The 14,361-nt window shown below is 40.0% G+C and overlaps 1 protein-coding gene across 2 annotated transcripts in view; it reads right to left on the bottom strand.

Annotated features, from left to right (window-relative positions):
- Positions 1-14,361, bottom strand: part of LIFR (LIF receptor subunit alpha) — a 105,162-nt gene that overhangs the window by 28,706 nt on the left and 62,095 nt on the right. For both annotated transcript variants that reach the window (XM_070938897.1, XM_070938898.1), the window contains 6 exons: positions 9,785-10,072; positions 6,762-6,891; positions 4,205-4,371; positions 2,970-3,115; positions 1,426-1,591; positions 431-501 (listed from right to left, as the gene is read on the bottom strand). In XM_070938897.1, the coding sequence (XP_070794998.1) occupies positions 431-501; positions 1,426-1,591; positions 2,970-3,115; positions 4,205-4,371; positions 6,762-6,891; positions 9,785-10,072 (968 nt within the window). The remainder of the gene's footprint in view (positions 1-430; positions 502-1,425; positions 1,592-2,969; positions 3,116-4,204; positions 4,372-6,761; positions 6,892-9,784; positions 10,073-14,361) is intronic.

The raw sequence follows: 14,361 nt of genomic DNA, 5'->3' as shown, positions 1-14,361 counted from the left end.
TTACAAAACCATTTCTCCTGTGACTGCTGAGAGGAGAAATCTTCCCAGGGTTCTCATATGCGTTTGAAAGGGTTATGTGAAAGTTCAAGGAAAGTTCAATCTTCAGTCAGTTAAATATTGAGCCAGTTTGGTTTAATGGTTAAGGCACCAGACTAAAAACCAGGAAAGCATGAGTTCTATTCCCTGCTTAGCCATGAAAGCTAGCCAGATGACACTGGTCCAATCATTCTCTCTCAGCCCAGCTCACTTCTCAGGGTTGTTCTTGTGGGTAAAATAGGAAGAGGAAGAAGTATTAGGTATGTTTGAGGCCTTGATTTACTTATAAAGTAATAAAGGCGGGATTTTAAAAAAGTCTAATAAAATAAATTTTAAAAATTGATATTCAAAACTCAGCTCATGGGAACTTAGACACAAATATCTTAATATATACCTTCCAAAAGAGGGTAACTGTATCTTCATTAGCATCTTTTTCTCTCCAGATATCAAGCTCTCTTGCTGGTTCTAGGAGAAAAATGGTTAATTGCATTAATGAAAATATTGTTAATAGGCATATACAGTATATAGTAGGTACATTTTCTTTAAGATGTTAGACTTTATGTATTGTCCAATTTTTATTCATCAGGAATTGTACAACCTACTACACTGAAACTTTTTCATTGTTTGGGAAAAAAAATATTTATAGTTACAGAGACGTAGAGTTTTCTTATACCATTTAGTTTAAAGATATTCTGGATACACCAAGTGTTACTTACTACTAACATTTCAATTAATTATTTGCAAAATAGGTCTAACATATTAGTTGTACAGATTAACATTTCAGATGATCTGAAATTTGTGAAGTTTTGAGTTGTGAGTTTGGAAGTTTTCATTTATGTAGTAAAGTACCCCACAAAGAGGTAAGATAAAGTTTTACTGAGGAACAGCCTTTTAAATGATCAACTATTATTTCTGCTTCTGTTTTGGGAACTTTTTTTTTTTTTACATAGAATCTTCCTGACTCTATCAAGCAATAGATCAGTGTGACACAACAGTACAGTAAATCTCTGATTTGGAAGAGTTTCTGGTGCTTTATAAAATTTATTCTGGTGGTTATGACCTGTAAGACACAATATGATTATTAAGGATTCACTTCTCAGATTCATGATTCCTGTTGTGATTGTGTGTAGATAATCATGTTCTGTAATTTTATAGTGCTTTCATGTTGATCCCATGTGAAAATCATGCAAAATGGACAGGATCCATACCTTGCCTGTTTTTGTGCCATGGCAAAGCCAAAAATGGTCAGATTCATAATTATTAGGATGCACTTGGTGCTTAGAGATGTCTGATAGTGCTTTCAGGTGAATCTCATAATCATAGAAAATCATGGGACTCATGTTTAATTTTAATTTCCATTCATAGCCATCCAAAATTCAATACACTCACGGGCTTGCTGAGTTGTATAGGTTTTTTTCGTGGTCCAATCACTCCATTTCCAAAAGAAAGGCTTTGGAGTCGCACAGCGAACTTGGAAATCGTATTTTGTGAATGGGTGCAATTTGTCCACTGAGATTGTGTAACGTGAATTTTCTGAATCATCCAGCAGCACATTCTTAAAGAAGAAAACAGGAACATATCTTTAGATCAAACAGCTGATGGTTAGAATTATTGTTGCATGGTCCAGATTTTATTTATTTTATTATTTTATTATTACAGTTCTATGCCACCCACCTCACTAGGTGACTCTAGATAACTTACAGACCATATAAAACATGACAACAATAAACAAGAACCATACAGTTAAAATTCAATTAACCACGATGGAAAGGAAAAGAGCAGAATGCGCCCAGGGAACAGGTGGCATCTAATTAATCCATTAAATTCAAGATGCCACTCCCTTATTGGGTCCTTCAGCCAGCTGGCAGACCCAGGTCTTCAAGCCCTTTTGAAAGTCCAGAAGGCGGGTGCCTTCTAGAACCTTCTGCCAGGCAAAATACCTTGACCAATGGGGTCTGCAATATACTTCTTCTGCCAGAGCAGATAAGCAATAGCACAGACTTACAGACCGCTTCACAGTGCTTTATAGCCCTCTCTAAGCGGTTTACAGAGTCAGCCTATTGAGACCAACAATCTGGGTCCTCATTTTACCCACCTCGGAAGGATGGAAGGCTGAGTCAACCTGGAGCCTGGTGCGAGTCGATCTGCCAAATTGCAGGCAGCCGACAGTTTTGAAAGAGTTGCATTACTTTTCTTTAACTACAATTTACAGTAGTTTACAGTAGTGGGACTTTCACTTTTTGATCAAGGAGAGAGACGTTTGTTTGGTCTGGTGTGCTTATGGCATTTCAGAGGGACCCTGAAGTTGCAGGAGAAAGGCCAAATGGGGTGGGTTTCTTCTTGTTTTGAGGGGCTGTTGAAATGTTTGACTTCTTAAACTATGTTTAAGCCTATCATGGGGCTTTGGGTACACCTGCTTTTACACCTGTAAACAATGAGAAATTTGTCATCAATTTTCAACAACTGTGGTAAAAGGAAATTCCAGGGATTGAGCTGGCCACACACACCCCGCCCTCCCCCCCCCCAAGGTCAAACACAACCCTGATGCAGGCCTCAGTGAAATCGAGTTTGACACCCCTGATGTAGAAGATCCCACTCCTATTAAATGCTTGGGATCTGGCTTTTGAGGGACTATCCGTCCCACTACAAACCAGTTGGATCTACAGGCGGTGTTTTAACAATGCTGCAGTGCTTAGTAGCTTGTGTATGGGACATGCATTTTCATTGGATAGAAACATGGCATATAAATTAAGCAAATGAATAATAAATAACAGTTCTTTACAAGAGGAAGAGACCACAACCTAAACCACATGTATAATCCAAGTATAAAGACTGAGTCAAGGCATGTCTAAGAAGAAGCCCCAAAGGATGAGTATAATTTTGCCATATAGACATGGCAATAATACGTTATAAAAATGTCATAGGATGCCTACCCTTTCTTCTTGGGAAGCGCCATTGGAAATTTGAACCTGACATTGCAGTTTGGTTTCTTTGAAATTGCCAGGCAAGAAAAATGACAGTCTGAAACTGGTTGAAGTTATGCTGCTCACTTTTAAGTCTGTAGGTGTACGTGGGTAAACTGGAAAAGAAAAACATATTTCATTAAAAGAAATCCTAACTTGCATTTTTATTCACTGGGAAACCAATGCAGCATAAAACGGTAAACTAAGAGATTAGCATGCAACCAGTAAGGATTTTGTTTTTACATTCCACCAAAATCCTTGCTGGGAATAAATTTGAATTTTTCACTGATCCATGATGACCTATAAATTCTGTCTAGAATGAAGTCTGGCTAGCACTTATCCTTCTCTACACATATACATACAAAAACACAAACACACCCCTACTATTTCTCAGTTATTCCTGCAAGAACCTGATCTGAAAGTACAAAACTTCCCACCACTTTTAACTGCTTGATCCATTAGGGCAGGTCCTTTTAAAGTTTCTTCTGCTGATCATTAAGCCACTGGTGGCTCCTCTTGCTTGTTTCCAATCAGCTTCTCTTCCCCTCTTTCTCCAAGGTCATCCATACATTCCATCACATTCTTTCTCAGACTTAACTAGCTAACAGTCCTGGGCTGTTGCAGTGGAGAAAATAGGAGCAATCTGAATGTGATTGGGAAAAGGACAGATACTAAAATATATCAGAAGTTTGTTAGATTTATATCCTGCCTTTTATTCAGGAGCTCAAGACAGAATTCACAGTGCTGTCTTCTTCTACTTTTCCCCAACAACAATCACCACCACCATTGAGGTAGGTGGGATGAGAAGCAATGAGTGTCTCAAAATCATCCAGTGAGCTTCCACAGCTGAGGATGGACTCAAAGTTGGCTCTTTCTGTTTCTACATTCAACACTTTGTCCATTAAACCACACACACACACATACATAAACACACAGGGAGAGGGAGAGGGAGAGGGAGAAGGAGAAGGAGAAGGAGAAGGAGAAGGAGAAGAAGAAGAAGAAGAAGAAGAAGAAGAAGAAGAAGAAGAAGAAGAAGAAGAAGAAGAAGAAGAAGAAGAAGAAGAAGAAGAAGAAGAAGAAGAAGAAGAAGCATGCTCTAAATGGAACACTTCTTTTCCATGGCAGATAAATAAAATTTCAAATTTTGATTAACTTCAATTTTTTTAAAAAAGGTTTTTCACCAGAGCACAGGGGAAAAATCTCACCTCTATGCCTAATATCAATTAAGAGGGAAGCTTCTGCTTGGCCAAGATGACTGGAAGCATGTAGAGTGAAGTTGTATTCTGTTTGGTCCTTCAGGAGTGTAAAATTACAGTGATAATATTTACAATTTCGAGGAACAATTGCACACGACATATTTTTCCCAGAGTTTCTGAAAAGTTAAAGAGAAATGACGATTAAAAATGGAGAAAACATCTCATAGAAAAGGTCAGACAAATCACAGTCACGCAGTTATTTCAATGGAGAAATAAATTGACTCAAAAAAACAGATATCATTAAATAAGCCGTATCTTGTGTTGGCCCTCTGTTTTTCCACTCCAGATCAGCCCTGCTATAAGGAGGAAGGGGAAACTGGCTTTCTGCCAGGGGAGGCTTCCAGGGGTGGGGGAGGGGGGAGAGGAATGGCTACGATCTTCAAAAGCTGGACCAAATTTTAATCTTCGAATCTGAAGAAACCCTGGGTAAAAGATTTTCTCCTCTGTCTACTTTCCATCCTCGACGGAATTCCATCTCTATCCCACATCACTTACTGTGTTACTTTCACCCACTATCTTATTATCACCAACAGATTGTGTGAATGGGGGGTCCTTAGTGCCCTCTGCACCAGTGGTAGGTTTCAAAAATTTTTACTACTGGTTCTGTGGGTGTGGCTTGGTGGGCATGGTGTGGCTTGGTGGGTGTGGCTTGGTGGGCGTGACAGGAAAAGGATACTGTAAAATCTCCATTCCCACCCCACTCCGGGGGAAGGCTACTGTAAAATCTCCATTCTCTCCCCACTCCAGGGGAAGGTTACTGCAAAATCCTCATTTCCTCCCAATCAGCTGCGACCTTGGAGGCAGAGAATAGATGGGGGCGAGGCCAGTCAGAATTTTTACTACCGGTTCTCCGAACTACTCAAAATTTCTGCTACCAGTTCTCCAGAACTGGTCAGAACCTGCTGAAACCCACCTCTGCTCTGCACTTGGTTGTTCTCCTACAGATGTAATGAAACATTTGCAAGAAAACAGCCAAGCTCAGAGAGCACCAAGGACCCCTCATTTCAATCCTCAGCTACCAATATTTTTCTTTATCAATTGTGAAATGTCAAGTCCAATTGCCTCTTGAAAAAGCACAGTTGGGACAACCGTGATCTGGACGACTGAAAATCTCCATACACATTTGAGACAGAATGGCTGGCCTAAAAGACATGGCTGAGAGTAGACTTCACCCTAGATCAGAGGTCTTCAAACTTGGCAGCTTTAAGACTTGTGGACTTCAACTCTATGCTGGCTGGAGAATTCTGGGAGTTGAAGTCCACAAGTCTTAAAGCTGCCAAGTTTGAGGACCCCTGCCCTAGATCAACCTCTTAACCACTACAATATATTGTTGCACACTCCTATTAGGTCATCATAGTTGTTATTGTGATGGCCCTGGAAAACCAAAAGGAATGCATAAGATATATGGCCATTTATAAGTAGTAGCTCTCCACAGACTTATCCCATCGGGTCAATCTACAAAAGGGGTGTCAAACTCAAGGCCCGGGGGCCGAGGGTGCTTAGATCTGGCCCGTGGGGCCACCCTGGAAACAATGAACGACTGGCCCGTGGTGCCTCTGCCAGTGAAAACAGAGCTCAGGAGGGCCCATTTTTGCTGGCAGAGGGTTGCAGGAGGCCATCATAGCCAAAAACAGAGCTTGGGAGCCCATTTTCTCTGGCAGAGTGCTCAGGCCACCACAGGTGCCTCCTACACGAGTGACATTGAGCTGGCCATGCCCACCCTGACCACGCCCACACCAACCACCCACCCCAAGGTCAAACACAACCCTGATGCAGCCCTCAATGAAATCGAGTTTGATACCCGTGACCTACAACCTAACCACACATATAAATAAATGACAAGTTTATCTGAATAACTTTTGTACCAAATATCACACACACACACACACACACACACACACACACATACATATATATATATATATATATACCAGGGGTGAAATCCAGCAGGTTCTGGAGAACCGGTAGCGGAAATTTTGAGCAGTTTGGAGAACTGGTAGCGGAAATTTTGAGTAGTTCGGAGAACTGGCAAATACCACCTCTTGCTGGCCCGAGAGTGGGGTGGGAATGGAGATTTTGCAGTATCCATCCCCTGGAGTGGGGTGGGAATGGAGATTTTGCAGGTAGGTGAAATGAGGACCCAGTTTGTGGGGGCAATAAGCTGACTTTGTATAAAATATACAAAAGAATGAAGGCTATTGCTTAACGCATTGTAAGCCGCCCTGAGTCTCCGGAGAAGGGCGGCATATAAATCAAATTAAAAAAAAAAAAGTATCCTTCTCCTGCCATGCCCACCAAGCCACATCACGCATCACCAAGCCACACCCACAGAGCCGGTAGTAAAAAAAATTTGGATTTCACCACTGATATATACACATATATACATTATACACACACACACACACACACACACACACACACACACACACACACACATACATACATAGATACACATACACACACATATATATTCTTCTACTTTAAAAAAAAGTACATGAAAACATACCCTTCAAACAAGGCATAATAGGTTCTTCTTGAGCCACATAATAAGGTGAACCTTTCCTCCTCCCAGTGGCATTCTATGTCCTTAAAATTCTGTGTTTCACAACTTAAATTTTGGGGGACAGTCGGAGGATCTATAGTAACAAATAGGAAAGAAGAAGTGTTACCTACAGTATATGTACATATCAGTTGAACCTACCATTTCAACAATAATTCAATAACGAAATTAATATAAAAAGATCATTCTTTCGTGACCCATTGCTACCACACACAATTCAGCTCACGTGAAAAATGATTATCGTACTATCTAATAGAACTGACCCCACCAAAATAGGCTGCTCCACAGCATTGTCCGTTTTACAGTGGAGCCAATTTTTGGAATTGGGGTAGAGACTCAGAGTTTGCTTCCTTTCAGATGTGCTTCAATTACAGAATTACCAACCAGTTTGATAACTGAAATTAAGTCTCAACAAATATGTAGGGTTCTGGATTTATTCCAGTCAAGCATAGGCTTTAAAGCTTAGGAAGAAGCAAATAACATACATTAGTGTCTCTATGCAGACATTCAAGGCCTGAATAAGCAGGCAAACAAAATATCTAAGGAAGTTTCAACTTTGAAAGTGGCAGTTTCAAATAAATTATTTGCACCATTTCCAGTTCAGTCTGTAGACCAAAGAACCTATGCTACCATTTATATGAGCCATGGTGGCACAGTAGTTAGAATGCAGTACTGCAGGCAACTTCTGCTGACTGCCAGCTACCTGCAATTTGGTAGTTCGAATCTCACCAGGCTCAAGGTTGACTCAGCCTTCCATCCTTCCGAGATGGGTAAAATGAGGGCCCAGATTGTTAGGGGCAATATTCTGACTCTGTAAACCGCTTAGAGAGAGCTATAAAGTACTGTGAAGCAGTATATAAGTCTAAGTGCTATTGCTATTGCTATCGTGGGTAATAGTATTGATTTACAGATAGTCCTCAACTAATGATCACAGTTGGGACTGGAATTTCATTTGCTAAGCAATGGAGTTGTTAAACAAGTAATCATGTAACTAGATCTGATTTTACGATCATTTTTACCACAGGTGTTAACCAAATCCAACTTCCACCATTGATTTTGCTTGTTAGAAGCCAGCTGGAAAGTCATAAATTGCAATGATTGCAGGATACTGCAACCATCATAAATGCAAGCTGATTGCCAAATGTCCACAAGATTGCGGGGGTCATGCGATTGTAATAACTTTGAGGATAGGTCATAAAGTCACATTTTCAATGCTGCTGTAATTTAGAAACATTGTTAAACTAATGGTTTTAGATCAAGGGCTACCTGTGTAACAAGAGTGATTGTGAAACCAACTTTCAGTTGCAACACTGAAGCTTTACAACAGGGGAACCGTTAGGAACCAGGCCGTACAAGCCACAGGCAAGCATGCGAAACTCGATTTGCACAAGCCATTGTGCCATTCTTGAAAATATATTTTCTTGGAGTGAGTGAGTACAAAGTGGTACCAAGAAGTATCAAAAATGTTATTTTTTCTTGAATTTCAGTGGAAAATTGAGATCAAATCAAAATAAGCCACTGGCTGCCCATTTGGGATAGAGGGTGAATGAGTTTGGATGGGTAAAGCTGGCATGCCAAATATTTTTGAAAATTGTGACCATCAGTAGACAAGTTTCCACTGACTGATTTAAATGCTCCCACAGAGAGGGCCTCCTCAGGGTGCCGTCGGCCAAACAATGTAGGCAGGCGACCCCCAGGGAGAGAGTCTTCTCTGTGGGGGCCCTGGCCCTATGGAATGAACTGCCCCCGGACATACGAAGGATCCCCGACCTCCGCGCCTTTCGTCATGCTCTGAAGACCCTATTATTCTAGGAAGCTGGTCTGACGGGATAAAGGATTTTAAATTGGGTTTTGATAGGGGTTTTAAAATGATTTTAGTTGGGTGTTTTAAATTCGGCCAATGAGTGAATTATTTTAATTAAGTTTTTTAATTTTTGCTGTATATTGTTTTTACCATGGCTGTTCACCGCCCTGAGTCCTTTGGGAGAAGGGCGGTATATAAATATAATATAATAAACTAAACTAAACTAATTGTACATACTGACCAGTTCAGGACCAAAATATCTAAAGGAATATTTTTTTTCCTATATCATCATCATCTCCTTTTTATGACCCCCATAATCCCTTGCAGGGTAGAGTCTGGGCAACTGAGTGGAGCAGAGTGCTTACTGACCGGATGCCCTTCCTGTCGCCAATGCGGAGTTATATTCAGCAGATACATTCTCATCGTGCCCAGAGAGAGATATCTGCCTCTACCTAGGATCGAGCTCACAACCTCCCGATTGTGAGGTAACAACTCCACCTCTAGGCCACCGCACCACTCTAATATTTTTTCCTATATACACCTCGTGAAATAATTTGATCATCTTCACTGGTGCTCTATCAAAGCCTTTGCTAAATGTAGAAAGTCTTCTCCATTCTAGAGTTCCATGCTAGGATAGTATTTTGAAAGAAGCATGCTTGGGATCTGCACTGCTGTTGTCAATAATAAAAATTTCAGTTTTTCAAATTATTTGAGAGTTGCATTTTGAAATGTAAGTGTAGAAGATAACCATGCTGAGCCCGATGGAGGGGTCAAATACATCATCAATCTCAAATCCTTTTGCGCCCACAAGAGGTCTAAGTCCAGCCCACCTTGAATTCCATTGACTCGTATCTACCGCTAACTCACTTTGACTGTTAGTAGTTCAGATTCTTGTAGAGAACTTTAGCATACAATAAACCTACTGTATATATTAATTTGAACTGCCTGGACTCTTAGTTTCTGCGCTTGACAGTACAACACATACATAGAAAGTAGCTTTTACATATTTTATTTTATTTCATTTTATTTATTTCATTTCTCCTTTTATTATTTTCAGCAACTTTTCTTTTTTTTAATCTTTGTCATTCACCCAAATTGTTTACCCATACATGGATCTACACAGAATAGATAAACCATAAAATATAAGGAAGAAATTAACACTTACAGCCCACAAATAAAACCGTTCCAGTAACGGAGATTGCTCCTCCTTCCTTTTCTACTTCACACCAGCCATTAATATTAGAATTAGGGCCAGGAATAATATTTTGCACAAAGATTGTCTGGCTCCATTTGGTGAGAGGGGCAACCTCACACTTCAGAGTTTCGCACGAAGCATAATCAATACTGACGAGAGTGTATCCAGGTTGATATACACAGCAGAAAGTCACGTTGGAACCTACCGCCATCACTTTATCTAAAGGGTACATTTTTGGGGTTTTGCTTGTGGACCTTCCTGCAACAGAAAGACAAGACTAATCAGAACGTATTATATTATTATAATACAATTATTATAGTATTACTAGAATTGTTAAAATTTATGAGAAGGCAAATACTGAATAGTGAATTACAAAAGCAGAATATACATGCTGATACGGAAAGCTGTACAATTATATTACATTGTTGTGTTGCTTGTGTTTTTTATTTGTATGTATTTGTATTTGTTTTCTTTTTTTCCCCCCTTTTTTTCTTTTGTACTTGTGTTTTTTAAAGTTGGAAAATGTTCAATAAAAACTATTTAAAAAGAAAAAAGAAAGACAAGACTGAGAAAGGAAAGAATTGGCAACATTGATTATTCAGCAGAACAGTTGCACACAACAATCCATTTACAGGCCCAGCCTCTGGGGTATTAGAACCACCGAGCTATAATCTCCATCACAAAGAACGGGAAGCACAACAGAACACAGGTGCCTTTGAGAAGGTACACTTAAAACTAACAGTATTAATTAAAATTACTTGTCCTGAAAAAAACTCAGACTTTAGAAAAATAGATATACCAATTCCGGATGTGAAAACAAACTAAACTCACAAAATTTAACCCTGGAACTGAGGAAATTTTCCTGTCAGTGAGAACAACTAATCAGTGGAACAACTTGACTCCAAAAGTTGTGGATGCTCCAACACTGGAGATTTTTAAGAAGAGATTGGACAACCATTTATCTGAAATGGTATAGGATCTCCTCAGAGGTGGGTTTCAGCAGGTTCTGACCAGTTCTGAAGAGCTGGTAGCGGAAATGTTGAGTAGTTCGGAGAACCGGTAGTAAAAATTCTGACTGGCCCCGCCCCCATCTATTCTGCCTCCCGAGTCCCAGCTGATCGAGAGGAAATGGGGATTTTGCAGTAACCTTCCCCTGGATTGGGGAGGGAATGGAGATTTTACAGTATCCTTCCCCTGTCACGCCCACCAAGCCATGCCCACCAAGCCACACCCACAGAACCGGTAGTAAAAGATTTTGATACCCACCACTGGATCTCCTGCTTGAGCAGAGGGTTGGACTAGAAGACCTCCAGGGTCCCTTCCCACTTTGTTATTCTGTTATATTCTTTTACTCTAAAGATTCCCAACGTTCTTGTCCCACAGACCCAAATTTTAAGAACAGCTGTCTCACAAAATGCCAGAAAATAAACACATGAAATCATATCCATCATTCCCTTTAACCTCTCAAGATGCTCTCTACTTCTTCACCTTACAGTTGAATTGTTTCTGGCAGATGGGTATATTTCTAAGCAAATCACTGGTTGACAACTCTCTATCATTCTTATCTTCTTGAAATGTCTCTAGATAAGTGTGGGGGCCATTAAAACTATTGGAAACAGAAGAGATGCTTGAGTCTGGGCCCTCTCCATTCATTGTCCACTTCCCTCTCCCTCCCTCCCTCTCTCTAAATTAAAATAATCTAAAACAACAACAACAGCAACCCAAAATAAAATCAGATGGAGCATTGACTTGATAGGCACCAAGGGAACCCATAGGTGCCATACTGGGATCCAGGCTCGGCAACTCAGCAACGGCAACAAAAACAGCTGCTGATTGTATCACCTGCTATGAGTAGATCTTATAAACACCCAAAGGAGGCTCCAGGCGTTATAAAAAAACAGTGCTCATTTTTCAACCTAAACAGAACCACACAGACATATGGCTATACTACAAGAGAAGACAACTGAGGGAACTCCAGTTTACTTCAACCCTTAGCATGCCTCACTATAGGTAGCCCTCAATTTACAACCATAATTGAGCCTGGCATTATGGTCATACGTTATGGACGTAGGTTGAGGCATTATGTGATCAGATTCAAAGCAATGATCAGTTTTACAATGATCATTACTTTATGATCACTGTTCTCTTCATTAAGTGAACACAGTGATTATTAAACAAACGTGGCAGTTGCTAAGTGAATCCATTTTCCCCTATGGGTATTTTTTGCCAGAAACCAGCAGTAAACTTCAGAAACCGGCAAAAGAGAAATGACACAATTCACATGACGGGGGGATGTTGCAAATGGTTGTTAAGATGAACTTGGCTGTCAACCACCCAAAATACGACTGTGGATGTATGTGTGTGGCCATCAAAATTCTGAAAACAGATGGGAAATAGTTCTGAGGAGCTTCATTGTAACTGGTCTCATTAAGTAACTGGTCTCATTAAGTGACCAGTCATATGTCAAGGAATACCTATATTAGTCATCCTTCTTAGGGTCACTGGAAAACCTTAGCAATATGTTGGGAGTCATATATTTTCTACTTCAGCAACAGTGTTTCTAGGAGTTGCAGTGTTGTTGTTTTGTGCTATTAAAATAGACATTTAGGAAGAAAACTAAACATATAATCCAATCCAAGATTCCCTTCTACTGTTGAAACCAGTATCTGTAACCTGTTGTTTATGATTGAGGATGTCATAAACAGCCATCAATATTAGTAACTATTGAATGCTAAATCCACCATATATCTGCCCCAGTTCTTTCCCTCAAACATCCAAATTACTTGCCATGACATAACGATACAATAACAGAATAACAAAGTTGGAAGGGACCTTGGAAGTCTTCTAGTCCAAGCCCCTGCTCAAGCAGGAAACCCTATACCATTTTAGATAAATCATTGGCCAATCTCTTCTTAAAAACCTCCAGTGTTGGAACCTACAACTTCTGAAGGCAAGTCATTCCACTGGTTAATTGTTCTAACTATCAGGAAATATCTCTTTATTTCTAGGTTGGTTCTCTCCTTGGTCAGTTTTCATCCACTGCTTCTTGTCCTGCCTGCAGGTGCTTTGAAGAATAGGTTGACACCCCTCTTCTTCATGGCAGTCCCTAAGATATTGGAATACTGCTATCATGTCACCCGTGTCTTACTTTTCATTAAACTAGACATACCCAATTCCCACAACTGTTCTTCATATGTTTTTAGTCTCCAGTCCCCTAATCATTTTTGCTGCTCTTTTCTCTCTCGACACCTTTTCTATATCACGGTGACCAATACTGGATGCAATATTCCAAGTGTGGTCTTACCAAGGCATGATGAAGTATTATGTGATCTTGACTGACATCCTTACCATAACTGCTAGGAATGCATTTCACAGTATAACTGAATGTTGTATCAAAAACTGTTTCCTTTTGTCAGTGCTAAGGTGTCCCATCTCTACCCGTGACTTATAGCTTCTTCCAGAATCATCCAACCAGTGGTGGGATTCAGCCAGTTCGGGAGAACTGGTTGTTAACTTTCTGAGCAGTTTGGTGAACTGGTTGTTGGAAGAAATCATTAGGACAGAGAACCGGTTGTTAAATTATTTGAATCCCACCATTGCATCCAACCACTGGTGAGCAGTAGTGGAAGCCATTTTTATGTTGACTCAGCAGTGGATGGATAATGTTCAAGGTGTTCAAACTGACGCACAAATCTCTTCCATTCAGTTTCAATGGAATATTTCAACTTCTCCACTGTGACACTATCTTTGTTATCTATATCGTGCCTGATGTAATTTCTTCTAGTCCCCTTCTTTTCAAGCTAATAAAATCAATATTTATTTATTTAGATGTGCTTATTTAGTGTATATTGGAGGTGGTGACCCTTTGAGCGCTGTATGCAACAAAATTTCATTTTAATGTATGCTGGTTAGTGTACATTCAAAGTGACAATAAAGTTACTGTTCTATTTCTATTCTATTCTAGTATTTTAAATTGTAGAATTGGGTCCCTTAAGGTGATGACCCACTTTAAAATCATCCCGACTTACAGTAATGAGAAGACTCCATTACAGTCATAAGTTGAGGACTCTCAGTATAACATGCCAGGTACACCTAGTTATAGTCCATGTAGGGGTAGGTTCTACTTACCTTTACTACCGGTTTGCAGTGGGGCCACTTGCGCACGCACCCTTCTGCGCATGCGCAGAAGCGTTTTGATGATGTCGGGGTCAATGGGCAGAGCCTCCAGCCGGTTTTACTACTGGTTCTATAGAACCGATACGAACCGGGGCAACCCACCACTGATTCCATGTTATCAGTGCCTTTTAGTAAAAATAAGAATATAATCTAAACTAGAATCTAAATTGTTCTGGAAGCATCTTTACTTTTAGTACAAGATTTTAAACCAAAACTTCAATAGTTCTCCCATACTTTTCTATTTCTAGTAATAACAATAGTTTATTGCTACTAATAAACTATTAATAAATCATTAATAATAGGGTAGTTAAAATTCAGTCTTTCATCCATTTAGAAAACAGCAACCCATGTACAGAAACTCTTGGTACTGA

The sequence above is a fragment of the Pituophis catenifer genome, unplaced genomic scaffold (assembly GCF_029215685.1).
Source record: "Pituophis catenifer annectens isolate HBS135680 unplaced genomic scaffold, rPitCat1.0.hap2 SCAF_2, whole genome shotgun sequence".
Classification (NCBI taxonomy): Eukaryota; Metazoa; Chordata; class Lepidosauria; order Squamata; family Colubridae; genus Pituophis; species Pituophis catenifer.
The sequence above is the reverse complement of the archived record's forward strand: the minus strand, read 5'-3'. Positions and strand labels throughout refer to the sequence as shown.